Below are 17,254 nucleotides of genomic sequence, written 5' to 3'. Positions count from 1 at the left end.
ACAGTTCACCACCCAGTGAGTGCACTATTCTTGGAATACTGAAGGTATTGAAGTTACATCCATGACTGAGAACTCTGCTGAGGCGTAGGATAGATTGATCCTAAAAGTGACTCACAAGGCCCCTTTCTTCTATTTTTCGGGCACATTCTAGGCCTCCTGTATTTCCATCTACTCGTGGTACTGTAGTTTAAGTCACTATGAACTTACCTGTTATGGATCAATCCACGGAGTATAACTCAGTGGCTCAATTTGTAGCCTTCCTCTCCATTCAGTTTTGAATCACAGAAACTTACTGTAGCTCAGATCCCTGTTCAGATTCTTTATATTTGTAACTCTGGGGCATATGTACTAAGCGTTAGAAATGTTTTTTTCTCTCCGTAAAATTGGCACATGTCAAACTCAATTTCATTTTCTTTTGAGTGTGCCTGTAATCGTTGTAATTCCTGCATCTGCATGAAAAATCATTTCTAGAATTCGTTTTGGCACAAAAATGACCTACGCTTGGCATAAAGGTGTAATGGGTTTGTACTCCAAAATAATATTTCTGTCCACTAAAAAATCAATTATAGTAAAAGTGCGTCAAAATAGTTTACTAAGTTCAACTTGGTGTAAACACTCCAAAAAAGGCTTCATTCACAGAATTATGTTGCTACAGTATGTATCAACCAAGAAATGTATTTGACGCAGCACAGACGTTTCATTTGATAGGTATTCTTTTCATTTTGTAAGTATTATTTACTTTTCATAGATATTATTTTCAACACTAATAATTGATATTTACTAACATTAGTAAAAATAAATACACCTAATTATGTTTTAATTTACATTGTATCAATCAGGCATTTAACACGAAGGAAGAGTCCAGAATATTTTCAAACAACAAAATCATTATGTGTATAAAGTCTTTATACATAGGGCACAGTTTTTGAAGCTTTGTATGGATTTTTAGCACTGCAATTTACAGTAGATGCACACTTTTTTTTATTAAATTCAATTATTATGATTAGCTATAATTATATTCATTTTTTAAATTCAGACAAACATTCAACTCACATACAGTAGTAACAGCAAAAGCAAATGAAATAACTGTAGAAACATGGGTATATAAAATATAAAAAAAATCAGACCAGAGATCTGAACTAAGTTTCTCTGACGTGCAATTGAACAGAGCATATTTTTCCATTAACCACGCCCACAAAGGGAAAAGCGAGCAAGGAAGTTCCGTGGGTCCTGCACCTTCGGGGGGGGCCCGCTCTCCCTCCTCTCCCTTCTTTTGATGGCTCTGGGATCCAAATTCCACCTGACAGGAGAAGGGTGAGCTGGAGGAGGGAGCTGGGGAGTCCCAGAATTGGTGCACGACGGCACTTCAGTTAAGCCCAAGGGGGCAAGGGGGAGGTGTACAGTATGTAGCTAGGGAGGGGGGAGGTCTTACCTTAGGCAAAGCGGCCTTCTGCAGCATCTTTTGTCATGGTGATGCACCGCATTGCCATGACCAAGGCGTCACAACGTTGCGTTATGTCATCATGCTGCAGGAAGAGGGCCCCGCTCCCGGCATGCCGCCTTGGCCCCGCCAAAGGTAAGGCCAGCCCAAAGGCTCAAACTTAGTCTACCGTAGTAACCCTTTAAATACCATACAAATGTATATACTTAGTGAAAATATGTGCCTTTTTTGGCATCAGTGCTCTACATATCAAGCAAAAAAAATGAAGATACAGTAAATTGTTGCTGAGAGAGCTATTTTAAGTTTCTGACTTTTATCGTCAATGTATTCACGTAGTCTACATTTTCTTCCACTCACAAGGCTAAATAATGTATCTGCTCGGCAAATTTATATATTAGCATTTGGTCACTTGCATCCATTTTGTTCACTTGCATTTGTTGATGGCAAATGTAAAAAAAAAAATTCTCAACAGTGTCTTACTTTCCAGAGAGATTATTAGTGAGAGAAGTTTATGACCAATAGACCAGTAAAAAAAATTGATGCACAGAAAATGACAAAATGTGACCAGACCGCAGCACAGAATTTGATACAATTAATTATAACGTGTGACAGATACAGTAACTAACTATTCAACTCTTTTAACCGCTCACTAATTGCCAATGTTATACTAATGGGGGCCAAAGAGGAGATAATTCTGTGATACAGCATATTGACATTAAGGGATTCAAGATATTTAATAGGTATTCATTATTGTCTGAAGTCCATATTGACCTTAATGGCAGAGTTTGGCTTAACACAGTGCGATCGTCTGCTTTTAAGTATATTAAATTAGCCCCTAAGAGGCACAGTATAAAAATGCTATTCTAGGGGTATTATCCATTAAAGTGCTTTAGTGCAGATTAGGCTCTACTTCATGGAAACTCCTAATTTCCTGGAACCAGGGTCACGAATGATGTATGAATGATTCCAGTAAGCTTAACTCATGCCTTCCCTCTTCCAAAGCACAACAAGTCCTTTTGTCTTTCTTAGTTTTATTGAGGGAAAATCACAGGAAGAAAGGTACTTGCAGATGTAGTGGGTAGAGAGTGCTTCTCTGTCTGAAGTGCAGTGTATCAAGGTATGGCAGTGTAAAACAGAAAGGCCTTGCTGGGGCAATTAGCAGGCAGGTACTCACTCAGAGTCCAGGGTGAAAAGGAAGTGAGGAGCAAGGGTCACACTAGAAGGGAAGTGAGACTATACTAACTGTCAGCAAGGACGGGGGGTAGGAATAGCCCACTCTCAGCTAGGAGAATAGGAGATTGCAGGCAACCAACACTGACTAGGGCTGTGTAAACAACATGTAACAATAATGTTGCCTTTTCACATGCAGCTAGTTGCTGGGACAGGGAAAATAACAGGCAGCTAAACCAGGGAGACATGAATCCCATGAGCTGCAAAGGGAGACAGAGAAATGTGGAATCTAGTTCCAGGACACCTAATAAAGTACTTTTTTTTAAATATCTCCTTATGTAAATTTTACAGCAAAAACAGCCCTAGTGACTCCTTGTAGGAGATATGTGCAGAAGTTTAACCAGGGAGACGTATGTGAGGGAAAATAATATTGGCTTTTTATCCCGTAGCTTTAAACAGTACAGCTTTTTGTCAGCATGCAAAATAAACAAACAAGGCCTATCCCATTGTAAGGTTTAACTCATGCTTCCCAGTTTCTATCTGCAGGGCTGGGAGGCTAGTCCTCTTACCAACCTCTGACCAGAAAGTGGTGCCTGTAAGCAGGGGCTTTTTACATCAGGCTCCGGGTCTGGGTTGGCGTCCATAGGGGGTGGAGCACCATTTGGTGGGTTCCAGGGTCCTCTGCACTCTGGAATAGAGGGTCATGTTCCCTGGGATCTCTCTCTGGCAGCACAGTACTTCTGTGCTAGAGAGATCTGTTCCTTGTGATCTTTCTGGCAGTTCTATGATTCTAGGCTAGATAACCCCTTGCAGTTTGTGCAGCACAATTTTGAACCTGCTTGATGAGGCAGGTAGAGACTGGCAAATTGACTCTTGCTGCAATTAGCCAACTCCCTGCTGGACTCATTAATTACTTAAGTATACTGCCTTTTTAAACCGGGGAAAGGCCTTGTCACATCCCTATAATGTCTTTTTAACCTATACGTGTCTCGTTCATTAGCAAAACGTTTACAAATTAGTCACATCATCAAACTAATAGGAATGCAGATTTTTCATTATCCTATGGTATTGCTTTATTACATCAAGTAAACATGAGGAGCTCTCTTTGATGACCTTGTGTTAAACCTTTCTCACTGACTGCCCCACACCTCTGGAATGCCCTTCCCCTCAATACCCGACTAGCACCCTCTCTATCACCTTTAAGACCCACCTTAAGACGCACTTGCTTAAAGAAGCATATGAGTAGCACCGTGGCTAAAACTATACAGATGATACATAAAGCTTGGCCCCCTATAGATGCACTTACCAGAATGACCTCTTACTGTCTCTGTACGTTCTTCCTACCAACCAATTAGATTATAAGCTCTTCGAAGCAGGGACTCCTCTATCGAAATGTTACTTTCATGTTTGAAGCACTTAATCCCATGATCTGTTATTTGTATTATTTGTTATTTATATAATTGTCAAATGTATTACTACTGTGAAGCGCTATGTACATTAATGGCGCTATATAAATAAAGACATACATACATACATACATCAAGGGTATGTTTCATGTACATTTTTATTAGATTTTTATTTGTAAAAATTGTATTTTTTGCACTATTATGCTGTTGCACATTGAAAAAATGTGTACAGTACCTTCTTGTTATATACAGTATTCCAGAATACTTCCATCCTCCAAACTCAATGTCCCCAGCAAACATTATTTTCTGTCCAGTAACATATATTTTGTGTAGTGCCTGTATGACCTTAAATATGAGCTGCTGCCCCAATATGTTTGCATGAGTCTAATACTGATACAATACCTAAACTTGCACTACTTATTCATGACTCTCCATGATACTTAGATGAAAAATACTGTATATTTGATGTTGTAAGGGAGTCAAGGGGTTAAACTCTTTTTACAGGGCAGGAGACTGAACTAGGTGTCTGGTTTCATGCAGGTGATATGGAAATTCCTCATTGAACAGGGGATAAAAGGCAGGAATGAGAACCTGTCAGTGTCCCTATTGGAGTCTGTTGAGGAACACGGATAACAGAGCTCCCACAGGGATCCAGGCTTGTTGACCAGAGGATTTTGCCTGGCAACCGTGGGGAACCCAAAGCCCCAAACAGCAGAAGCCTGAACAGATAGAGCAAAATATGTTCCTGGGAGCAGCAGGACTTCAAAGCCTGCAGCTGGAGAAATCGGAGACACCGGACCAGCATCAGTCAGATAAGACTATATATTAGTCCCTAAGATTGTTTCATATGTTTTGGGGTTTGTTACCAGATCAGCTGGCGGCCCGGATTGCAAGGGCCAGAGAAATGTTTATTTAGTCATGGAGTAGGTGTTTGTTTTATGATTTTGTGTTTTTGCCTTAAAGGGGCAGTAGCCTCAATGTTTTTATATATGTTATATTTTATATATATATATATATATATATATATATATATATATATATATATATATAATGTGATAAACAATTGTTCAATCAAGTTCAAATCAATGGAAACTTAGGGGATCCCACCCATTTGCCCTGCACCTTTTATGTGTTTGGCAGTAGAAATATTGTAATTAGGATTGAATGCATATTACTGTTTATTGCAAATAACTCGAGTAGGAATAAAATGTGAATGCATACAAATGCATGCCGTTTCTTTGAGTAATGTCCTGTAATATACTTATTGACTGCAATTAAATGGTAGTCACAGTTTAAAGCATTAGGCTAAGCTTATAGTGCCAGTGATGTCAGGCTGCGGTCACTGGAAAAATCCAATTGAGATGACTTCTAGCGATCGTGACCAAGCCGTCGCTCCGTCTTGTTGTGCTTACTATAAGCGGCAATGCATTTTTTTGACGCAACTTCGCATCGCTATCGCCGGCACTATAAGTGCAGCCTTAAGAAGACTTTTGAGGGAACAATCTATTTTTTTCACCCCTTTTCCTACTCATACTCAATAAACTACTATTCCTTAAAGTCTTAGGGGCCTGTAAGAGATGTGTGCAGAGGTATGCAATGGACACCGTTTTTAAGGTGAAACTAAAATAAGGCTTTATTGCCTGTTCCTTTAAATAGCACAGCAAACAGAGATATATAAAAACAACAAACACCTATCCCTGTGTAATGGATAACTTACTTCCCCAGTCCCTTTCTCCAGGGCTGGAGGGATAATCCCATTACCACCCTATTCCCCAAAGTCTCAAGAGACACCTTAAAGCAGGTGGCCCTTCATGTCAGTCTCTGGTAGGTTCCTGGGTCCCCTGTGTCCAGGAATATAGGTCTTTGGGTGCCTTGATCTCAGCAGAGCCTTTCTGCTCAAGACCTCTTTCCTCTTGTCAGCACCCTTGTGTACTGAGGAAAATCTTCTTCCTGTTTCTGGGAACAGGCTTTTTCTAACAGAGTCTTAATCAGCCAGGTGGAGGCTGACTAATTGCTGGTGTGCAATTAACCAGCACACTACTTGATTAGAGGCACGGTCTCACCACCATTTAGATGATGTTAAAAGAAATGCAAGTATTGCAGCCAGAAATTGAATCTTGGAGCTATGTGAATAGCAGTTACTAGCAAATAAAATTTGAGTTTCAGCATTTTTTCACCTATTACACAACTTGCCATATCAAAAGTGATAACGCTTGTAAAAATGCCATTTACGGGAGATTTAGACATGTTTGAGAATAGCTATAGTACACATGCATAATTGCTTGTAAACTGCACGTTACGAGCGATAACTCACTTATCGAAGTTACTTTTGTAGGCCCCTTAAATACATCATTGTATGATAATAGTCTATCGTAAAGATGAATGAATAAATATACCTCCATTCCCCATTCATCAATTGTTCTCATTAAATTGTTATAATCCAAAAACACCAAAGGATTCCATGAAGGTGGAAATGCTCCTTGAAATGTGTAGGATTTACCCTGGAAAACATAGATTAGAAAAGATTAGGTTTAAAGCTTCATAGGAGGAGACAAAAATTACTACCACCTCACATTTATAAAAGGTAATTAATTAGGTATAATGTACCTGTAATGAATCAAATAATAATATCAATTAAAATAAAAAGTGAAAACATGTTTAATTTAAATAGCTAATTTATGGGTTATATTGTAGGCTTAGTTATATATATTTTTTGGCTAATGAATGCTGCTTTTATTAATCCAGCATTTGTGTACACACTGGCACAAAACAGAGTCATTAAAATAAATGCTTCCTTCCAGATGCCTCAGTTCTGTCACATAATAAAAGACAAAAGGCCCCAATGCTACATCCAACTTTACAAATCATTTAGTACATTACTATGTATTTTATCTATATTCTTTCTTCATAAATATGAATTTGCAGCATTATTACAATTGCCAGCAGACTGGAAAGGAATGTTCTAACCAACAAGCTATTCTGTCATCACTACAATGGCATTTTGGCCTTATCATGATAGTTATGCAATTCCTTTTACCCTTCCTCCTCTCAGGGTTCTCTAACAGTGCAAGATTCTCAAACTTTTGTAGCCAGGTTGTCCCCCTCTGCCCCGCGATCCCCCCTCGTTACCTCCGCTGCTGGGGGTCACCCGACAGACCCGCCGGCACTTCTGGAGGGTGGGGGCCGAGCAGGGAGCGCTCCGGTGCTCCGGAGGTCCCCGGCGGCTCCCGAGCAGGGCACTGCCATTGTGCGAGTTTGCACATGTGCAATACAGGCGGCCAGCAGAGACATTGCGATTGCGCATGCGCAGTGAGAGGGTGTAGTGCAGCGGCCATTAGGAGCTTAGGAGTGCGCAGAGGCACGGCAGGGAGTGGCGGCCATTACATAGAGGCACCAGGGGGAACTACAAGCCCCATAGTACCTAGGAGCATCCCACGTGATGCCAGGGAGCCAATAGGGCTGGAGGATTGCCCTGCAGGAGCTAATAGATACATTTCGCGGGGTTTTCTGCAGACAGGCAGTCAGGACCAAGCAGAGCTATGGGAAGGTGAGTGCAGGGGTCTGTGACCCACTGTATTAGGCCAGCAGCCCTCTAGGCCCAAGTTAGGTCCTGAGCCCCTCACAGCTTGTGGTGCTACAGGGACAGGCCCTAGGTTAGGGACCCTGCCACATTAGTATCAGTGATAGTTAGGGACCCAGAGAAAGCTGCGCTCCCCGAGAAGAGGCTTGGGCTCAAGCCTACACCCAAAGAGACAGAGACTATCTCCAGGGTAGTAACGCCCCTGGCGGACCCTCGTGTAAGGAAGGACCGGATCGCAGACGGGATCACCAAGCGGCGGATCCCTTTCGAAGTTGATTGCTGGCCCGAGTGCAGGAGCACTCGGCAGGTACCTTCATAAGTGCACCAACGTATCACAATATATATATTTTTACACATAGTGGCAGTGCTGACCACGGAACAAAGTGGTTAGACTGTGGACAGGGTGTGGGGATACACGGTGGTGGGTGCAAGGTACACTCCTAGTGGAGTGAATGACATTCGGTACATGGTGTGGAGTTACCCCCTAGGGGGAGTAGTATTATCAAGATCATAGTGGTTATTGCTGATATTGATGTCAAGTGTTACAGTTATTCTGCATATACAGTAAAGTGGTTATATACATCTCCATGTATGTGCTTGTTGTGTATGTGGGTCCTTTGTAGGCAACCTTCTACATTTCTAGAACCCTACACAGGTGGAGGCGCTGCAAACCAGAACGTTCCGAGATTCACCCTAGGCTCTCACTAGCGGAGGCTCAGGCCTCCTGTGAGCCTGACTGGTATAACGCACCACACCTGGTAACATTAGGTTCCCCGCACATACACTCTATATGCGATTGGGTGGGGGAATACCCGTTACATTTGGAGGTGCTGCTGAGATACTACCTGGGGTGCCCTATTCTGTATCAAATTGTCCGATCTAAAGTCCATCATGTCCGTGCCATCAAAGCAAGAGGTAAAGGACTGAGCCTTAGCGCGCCGCATGTCCCCAAGGCGCGTGGTTGCAGTGGCGGGAATATCCAATGACACAGACTTATAAGCAGTGCGCAGACAAGTAAGAAATTGTCCGGGACTGGCCACCGCCCGGGTGGTAGGCTTTAAACTTGATGCTGACGGCCGGGAGACCACCTACCTCCTGGCCACCGAACGTGACATATGTTCAGAGACTGTTCCCCATGTATTAAACCTACTAGAGCCCTCCGCAGAGGACTGTCTCATGATATATTCCGACACACAGGCTTCCGAAGAACCGTCCACTAGTACTGGGTCAAACACTACCTACCGGGTGATCAGTACTCCTCACAGGGCAGGTCCCCCCAAGGTCTCCTTCACCCCGAGCAGTTTAGGAGGAGCCACCAGCTGGGCGGGGAGCCCACCCTCATCGCCCACTCCTGATAGACGGTCAGACAGTCTCCCACCCATGTCTAGCGTCGGGCCTGGAGCTAGTAGTCAGCCCCTTAGTGGAGGTCCTTCCTTGAATATGACTGTACCCCAACTTGTAGAAGCTATAACCATCTCATCTCAAACGCAGAACTACCGGAAGCTAAAGCCTTTTCTGGAATTCTACCGATGCCTTCAGGAGAAGAAGGGATCGAGACATGGCGGGAACATAATCTCAAAGTAATAGTGGAGTGGTCGTGCTCAGAAGCCAGCAAAAGACAGAGATTGGTTGAGTGTCTCAGAGCCCCAGCCTCCCAACTAGTATGGACGCATCGTGAAGTGGAAGGAGAAGTTATGGCGCAGGAACTGGTAGAAATGCTCACTCAGTCCTATACGGGAGAAGACGACGAGGATGAGCTGATGGCCCAGTTCCAGGCTCTTCGCCAAAAAGAAGGAGAGGATTTGTCTGCCTTCGTCCGCAAACTACAGCTGTCGCTAGGGAACCTCCTGTCCAAAAACATAATTTCAGTCGCCGAAGTGGACCAAAACTGAAAGGAAAATCCGTTATTCCTTCACCCACGCTCCAGAACCGAGAGGAACCTTTCCTCTGTCAGGTACACTGAAGCCTTGTGACTGGATACTACACCATCCGCACCCGTTTGCAGCAGACTTCCCAGGAAGCTTTCACGCCCTGCAACTGTTATCTTCGATCTTTGATGAACCTTATCAGGCCTGGGAGACGAACCAAATGAAACGTAACGCACGCCAGGTTTCAAATCCTTTGTCTCAATTTATTACTCATAGGGTAATGGTTTTTATACAGAATAAAAAAAGATATTGGTTAGAGGCGTATCATAGGCGTGTCCTGGGCGTATACTAGGTGTGTCTTGGGCGTAGCTTTGATTAGAGGCGTGATTTAGGGGCAGGACATATTAGTGGCGTGACTTTTGAGACGTGTCTTTTTTCAATACAAGCAATTGTCTAAATACATAGCTTATTCATTGTCTGTTATCAAAAGAGACCTTGAGTCTTAGCAACTTTTTCACTACCTTGCTTCTTGCAGAGAACCATTCTATTATATTCTACTAAAACACCAGGAAATTGACCACACAAAAGTATCTAGTAATATTCTGGCCAGGAAGAAAGAAAATGCAATTTAGCAGAGAAACTGAGTGCATTTATGAATTATATTTCAGCAAAAAGGCTGACTACAGAATCTTAACTAGTTATGACCATACAAAATGGAAGCTTAACATGAGTGCAGACTCTGGCCTGACATACTGGTCCTAACAGGTACCGACTCAAACAGCTACTAAAGGTGTCGTTGCCTAGTCACCCCATAGCTATAATGATGCTGGCTGCTCCGATCGCTGCTGTACCACCTAGCTACATGGAATTGTTGCGTCATATCAGAAGATATGAGGTGCAGCTACATTTTCATGACTCCAAAACGACCAAGGAATCCATCAAGAGTGACCCCCCTGTTCCTTCAACCCCAAAGGGTAAGAAATCTGCCAACCGGGAGGAGGAGGTGACTCACAAGTCGCCTGCCGGGAAGGGCCGTACCTCCGAGAAACCATCTTTCATGTCCAATCTTTTATGGTTGCTTAGATATGCTTTGGGACACATGAGGAGGTTGCAGATGATCTATTCAGACAGTGATTCATTATGATTGATTGGGGTTGCACGGAGACACGCAGCGTTATGACCTAGGCAGTGTTCTATTGCGGCCACCCAGCAAGCCACATCCTGTGTTTACGAGAGGCAATAGCACATGGCTAATTTATATTCACTGCACATTCTCACACGCTGGACAGGGTTACGCTGATAAACACAATGTCATGACGTAGGCAGTGTTTACTGCGGTCACTTAGCAACCCACAGCGTGCGTGCGTGTGTTGATAGTAGAGAACAACACATGGCTAATTAATATTCACTGCACCCTCCAACACGCGCGCATACACAGCTGTTAGGTATAGACTAGTTATCGATTTTTCGCGCCAAAACACACAGCGCAATGACGCAAGGGGGAGGGGTTTTACACTATAAGACAGGGGGTAATGGAGACGCGAATCAGCTCTATGATTAAGGACCACGCAGGTCCGAAACGCGTCAGAGTGTGTCCCCCATACCATATGTTTTTTCAATAAAATTTCATTTTTAATCTACACCTTGCTGGTCTCTCATCTCTACAAGCTGTGCACCGCTGGAATCTTCGGATCCTTCCTACTGTTTCATGTACAAGGGTCGTCCTGAATGCCGTGAAGTCGTTTGCTATAACTGCGGTAAGAAGGGCCACTTTTCCAGTGACTGTCTGGAGAGGGAGGATCCCCCAGAGGAAAAACCTCCCGATAGAGGAAATTCAGCCCAGTCAATGGTCTGCCGTGTACAAATTGCAGAGTCTGATCCAGAAACCCCTACTGGACCGAAGAGGCTCCTCCTGACTCTGGCCTCAGTGATGACGCCTTACCAGGGAATGCTTACAGTCAAGTGGGCCCCTCGGCCATCGTGCCTGTTGTACTGGAAGGGATCCATGCCTCTGCCCTACTGGACACCGGATCTCAAGTGATCATTATATACCGCAAGTTCTATGACCAGCACCTTAAACACTGCCCCCTGCGGTCGTGCGAACATATGAAGGTGAGAGGGTTAAGTAACGAAGACTACCCCATCGATGGGATTGTAAGGGTTCAACTGGAAATACTCCAACTGAACACCGGCAAGAAACACCCCATGCATGTAGCAGCAATGGTATGCCGGAGCCCCAAGACCAATGCAAGTATCCGATCATCTTGGGAACAAATACTGATATAGTACAAGCTGTAATCAGAGAATACCTGAAAGAGACCAATGAGTTGCCGCTGTCCAATTCGCTCCTAGATCCCGTCCTACGAGAGGAGTGCAACCAGGTATATGCCTTCGAGCGTCACGGGGATCTCTACAATCGTCAACGCGGACTGACGACCATATTACCAGCGGGAGTGCAACATATGGCCGTCTGGTGCTGTTATCCCGAGCGAAATGAGAATGATCAGCTTTTCTCTCTGGAGAGTACCCCCGAGGAAGAGGTTCAGAGAGGGTATAGGGTACTACCCGAAGTGAGAGAGTGGACGACTAAAATCCCTCTACGAACCTACGAATATGTGCAGAGCATTTCCCCATTCCCGATGGACCTTGATACAGGACAAAGTCTGGGTTGCATATATCCGGTTAGCCCTGTGGAAACAACGCCCCAGGTGAACGCTGCTGCAGTGGGTGAGCGGTTAGTCGATTTGGACTTCAACTTCGGCAAGTCGACGTTGCCAACTGAGTGGAAAGAGCGGCTGACAACCAAGTTGAATAAACGACGGACTGTGTTCTCCATGAGTGAGATGGATGTGGGGTGCAGTTGCAGCGCTCAACATGCCATTAGACTGAGTGACGCCACTCCATTCCGTGAACGCTCTCGTCGCATCGCCCCTAGGGATGTGGACGATGTAAGGAACATCTTGCAAGAAATGGAGACCGCTGGGATTTTCACGGAGTCTCTGAGTCCATACGCCTCTCCCATAGTGGTGGTAAGGAAGAAGAACCGATCCGTACGACTGTGTGTCGACTATCGAACCCTGAACAATCGTACAATACCGGACCAGTACAACCTTCCTCGCATTGAAGAGATTCTGAATGCTCTGAATGGAAGCCAATGGTTCAGTGTGCGCGATTTACGATCTGGGTACTATCAGGTACCCATGAATGCAGAGGACCAGGAGAAAACAGCCTTCGTCTGCTCCCTGGGTTTCTAACAATTTACACGTATACCCCAAGGTATATGTGGGGCCCCTGCTACCTTCCAACAACTGATGGAGAAGACTATCGGAGACATGAACCCTCAGGAGTGTCTAGTCTACCTGGACGACATCATTGTCTTCGGAAAGACCCTGGAAGAGCACGAAGAGAGGCTGCTTAAAGTGATAGACCGTCTTGGGAAAGAAGGATTGAAATTGTCCCTCGAAAAGTGTTGGTTTTGTCACACCTCGGTGACTTACGTGGGACACATTGTGTCAGCTCAAGGAATCGCCACCGACCCAGCCAAAGTATAAGCGGTCGTGAACTGGCCTCGTCCCGAGAATGTCACGGAGCGGCGATCCTTCCTGGGTTTCTGCGGGTATTACCGTCGCTTCGTGGAAGGGTACTCTAGTCGAGCTAAACCCCTGAACAATCTTTTGAAGATATACCCCGAAGATACAGGAAGGAAGGCCACGTCGGCCCGTCAACCATTTGGCGATAAATGGATGCCTGAGTGTGAACATGCCTTCCTGAAGTTGAAGAAAAGTCTGACCGAAGCGCCGGTGCTTGCGTATGCTGATCCAGAACAACCATACGTTCTGCATGTGGATGCCAGTCTCAATGGACTGGGTGCCGTCCTGCACCAGAAGCACCCAGAGGGCCTTCGGCCTGTAGCCTACATCAGCCGCAGTCTGACACCCAGTGAACAGAAATACCCTGTCCACAAGCTGGAGTTCCTGGATTTCAAATGGGCGATCACGGAAAAGCTCCACGATTAATTCTACGGTGTTACGTTTGAGGTAAGGACAGATGACAATCCCCTCACGTACATCAATACCTCGGCCAAATTGGATGCAGCAGGGCACCGATGGCTGGCAGCTCTAAACAATTACCAATTCTCCCTGAAGTATAAGCCGGGACCTTTGAATGTTGGGGCTGACGCCCTATCCCGATGACCAGGGCTAAGTGCTACTTCAGATGATGAGGAATGGGAAGAACTCCCAGGACCAGGGGTGCGAGCTATATGCAGCACTGCCGCCATCATCAATGATCAAGTGGCCTTCTCAGAATTACGGGTTGCGGATTCCATGGAATGCCAGTCGCAGGCTGTCCCAGCCGCCTACTGCGATCCAAAGGGGATGAACATAACTCATGACAAAGTGCTACGGTGGAAAGATCTGGTAGACTACCAAATACGAGATCCTGTAATTAGTATCATTAGGCAAGCCATTGAAAAGAAGAATCCAGTCCTCCTGAAGCGTGCTCCCAATGACGTGGTTGCCTTGCTCATGCGGGAGGTGGACAAATTTGAAATCCATAACTGTTTACTCTATCGGGTGGTGCAATATCATAACCACCCGGACAGACGACAACTAGTCCTCCCTAGGAACTTGCAATACATGGTGTTAAAGTCCCTACATGATGAGCATGGACATCTCGGTGTAGAGAAGACATTTGGGTTGGTCCGAGACCACTTTTTTTGGCCCAAGATGCGAGAGGCTGCAGAACACCATTGTCGCCGCTGCTCGCGGTGTATACAACGCAAAACCCTACCTACCAGAGCAGCGCCCATGGGCCATCTGAAGAGTTCTGGTCCAATGGACCTGGTGTGTATGGACTTTCTGTGCATTGAGCCTGATAGTCGAGGAATATGCAACGTGCTGGTCATCACGGACCATTACACCCGGTATGCCCATGCCTTCCCCACGAAAGACCAGAAAGCCATCACAGTGGCAAAAATTCTATGGAAGAAGTACTTTGTTCACTACGGTCTTCTGAACCGCCTTCATTCAGACCAAGGTCGAGATTTTGAGAGCACTCTGATCCGAGAATTGCTCAAAATGCTGAACATTGCTAAATCACGAACGACCCCGTACCATCCTGAAGGAGATGCTCTGCCAGAACGATTTAATCGGACCTTGCTGGACATGCTCGGAACTCTAAAAGGTGCGCAGAAGACTGAATGGAGTCGGCACGTGGAGGCCCTGGTTCACGCGTACAATTGTACCCAAAACGAGTCAACTGGATTCTCCCCATACTTCCTCATGTTCGGACAAGAGGCGAGACTGCCAGTAGATGTACGCCTTCGAGTCTCGACGGATGGGATACTCATTTCAAATACGTGCAAAGACTTAAAGACAGCTTGCAACAGGCTTACCAACAGACTGAGAAGTCTAAAGCTAAGCTGAATGCTGACAATAAAAGGCGATATGATCATAAGGTCAAATATCAGGAGCTTCGTCCTGGAGACGCTGTGTTGCTTCACAATCTGGGAGTCCCGGGGAAACATAAATTGGCTGACCGATGGAGAGACAGTGTATATGAAATAGAATCTCAGATGCCTGGCCTCCCGGTCTATCGCATCAAAGACACTGAAGGCCGGGTAAAGGTATGGCACCGTAACCATCTTCTCCCCTTTCCACAAGTCAGAGATGAGGAAGCTGAAATATTGGCCACCCCACTGAACGGTGAGTCCGGTCCCTCAGAAGTTGATCAAGAGACAGTACATGATCATACCCACCCTGAAACTCCAGAAGATCCTATGGAAGGGCCATCTCAAGGGGATCCTCCAAGTGGTGGGGCATCTCTCGGAGGAGCTACGGGTAAAGGGCCCCGTAGGCCAATGCCTACTAAGGTGGCTTCAGCGGGCCAGCCTTTGGATCCACAAAGTCCGTGCTTTGTGCCGAACAGAGACTGTTCAGAGACATTTCTCCCCTCAAGGGAAGAGGCTGAGCCTCAGGACTGTACTTATTACTCCCCCGAGGGAGTTGAAGAAGAACAGCTCCGAAGGAGTCAAAGAGTCAGGTACCCTCCCAATCGGGTAACCTATGATCAAGTTGGGGTACCCCACTATGAGGCTCAGCAGTGGTCTCGTAGCAAAATACAGTCGGTAATTGTGATGCTCACAGAACTATGCAATATCGTTTAAAGTCGATTGATGTGTTAAGATTGTATTTTATGGTTGCATTTTCATTATATAACTTCTGTACATAGTTATATTCAGTTGTGTCCCAAGCGAGGACGTTGGGGTTTTTACCAGGGGGAGAATGTAGCCAGGTTGTCCCCCTCTGCCCCGCGACCCCCCCTCGTTACCTCCGCTGCCGGGGGTCAACCGACAGACCCGCCAGCACTTCTGGAGGGTGGGGGCCGAGCAGGGAGCGCTCCGGTGCTCCGGAGGTCCCCGGCGGCTCCCGAGCAGGGCGCCGCCATTGCGCGAGTTCGCGCATGTGCAATACAGGTGGCCAGCAGAGACATTGCGCATGCGCAGTGAGAGGGTGTAGTGTGGCGGCCATTAGGAGCTTAGGAGTGCGCAGAGGCACGGCAGGGAGTGGCGGCCATTACATAGAGGCACCAGGGGGAACTACAAGCCCCATATTACCTAGGGGCACCCCACGTGACGCCAGGGAGCCAATAGGGCTTGAGGATTGCCCTGCAGGCGCTAATAGATACATTTTGCTGGGTTTTCTGCAGACAGGCAGTCAGGACCAAGCAGAGCTAGGGGAAGGAGGTGAGTGCAGGGGTCTGTGACCCACTGCATTAGGCCAGCAGCCCCCTAGGCCCCAGTTAGGTCCTGAGCCCCTCACAGCTTGTGGTGCTACAGGGACAGGCCCTAGGTTAGGGACCCTGCCACATTAGTATCAGTGATAGTTAGGGACCCAGCAGACGCTGCGCTCCCCGAGAAGAGGCTTGGGCTCAAGCCTACGCCCAAAGAGACAGAGACTATCTCCAGGGTGGGATCGCCCCTGGCGGAACCTCTTGTAAGGAAGGACCGGATCACAGACAGGATCACCAAGCGGCGGATCCCTTTCGAAGTTGATTGCTGGCCCGAGTGCAGGAGCACTCGGCAGGTACCTTCATAAGTGCACCAACGTATCACAATATATATATTTATACACATAGTGGCAGCGCTGACCATGGGACAAAGGGGTTAGACAGTGGACACGGTGTGGGGATACATGGTGGTGGGTGCAAGGTACACTCCTAGTGGAGTGAATGACATTCGGTACATGGTGTGGAGTTACCTCCTAGGGGGAGTAGTATTATCAAGATCATAGTGGTTATTGCTGATATTGATGTCAAGTGTTACAGTTATTCTGCATATACAGTAAAGTGGTTATAAACATCTCCATGTATGTGCTTGTTGTGTATGTGGGTCCTGTGTAGGCAACCTTCTACATTTCTAGAACCCTACACAGGTGGAGGCGCTGCAAACCAGAACGTTCCAGAGATTCACCCCAGGCTCTCACTAGCGGAGGCTCAGGCCTCCTGTGAGCCTGACAGGTATAACGCACCACACCTGGTAACATTAGGTTCCCCGCACATACACTCTATATGCGATTGGGTGGGGGAATACCCGTTACACTTTTTTAAGTCATTTTTGAAAATCAATCTGCAAATATTGGCACTTGCGAATAAACGCCATATTTGCAGCAAATTTGAATGTTGACAAATAATTTGCCCATCTCTAATCACTACATATCTTTTTATCTGCCACAGAGCACACTAATTAATCTGCCCAAAGTTTCTTGCCAGTCAAGAAGTAGTATCTCAT

At 45.9% G+C, this 17,254-nt stretch overlaps 1 protein-coding gene across 7 annotated transcripts in view; it reads right to left on the bottom strand.

Moving 5' to 3' along the window:
* Nucleotides 1–17,254, bottom strand: part of LOC142489263 (amine oxidase [flavin-containing] B-like) — a 221,312-nt gene that overhangs the window by 121,103 nt on the left and 82,955 nt on the right. For 6 of the 7 annotated variants that reach the window (XM_075589730.1, XM_075589725.1, XM_075589723.1 and 3 more), the window contains one exon: nt 6,414–6,518. The exons of the other annotated variant lie outside the window; for it this stretch is intronic. In XM_075589730.1, the coding sequence (XP_075445845.1) occupies nt 6,414–6,518 (105 nt within the window). The remainder of the gene's footprint in view (nt 1–6,413; nt 6,519–17,254) is intronic. 7 annotated transcript variants of the gene reach the window in all.

Source organism: Ascaphus truei, chromosome 3 (genome assembly GCF_040206685.1).
Source record: "Ascaphus truei isolate aAscTru1 chromosome 3, aAscTru1.hap1, whole genome shotgun sequence".
In the NCBI taxonomy this organism is placed as follows: Eukaryota; Metazoa; Chordata; class Amphibia; order Anura; family Ascaphidae; genus Ascaphus; species Ascaphus truei.
The sequence above is the reverse complement of the archived record's forward strand: the minus strand, read 5'-3'. Positions and strand labels throughout refer to the sequence as shown.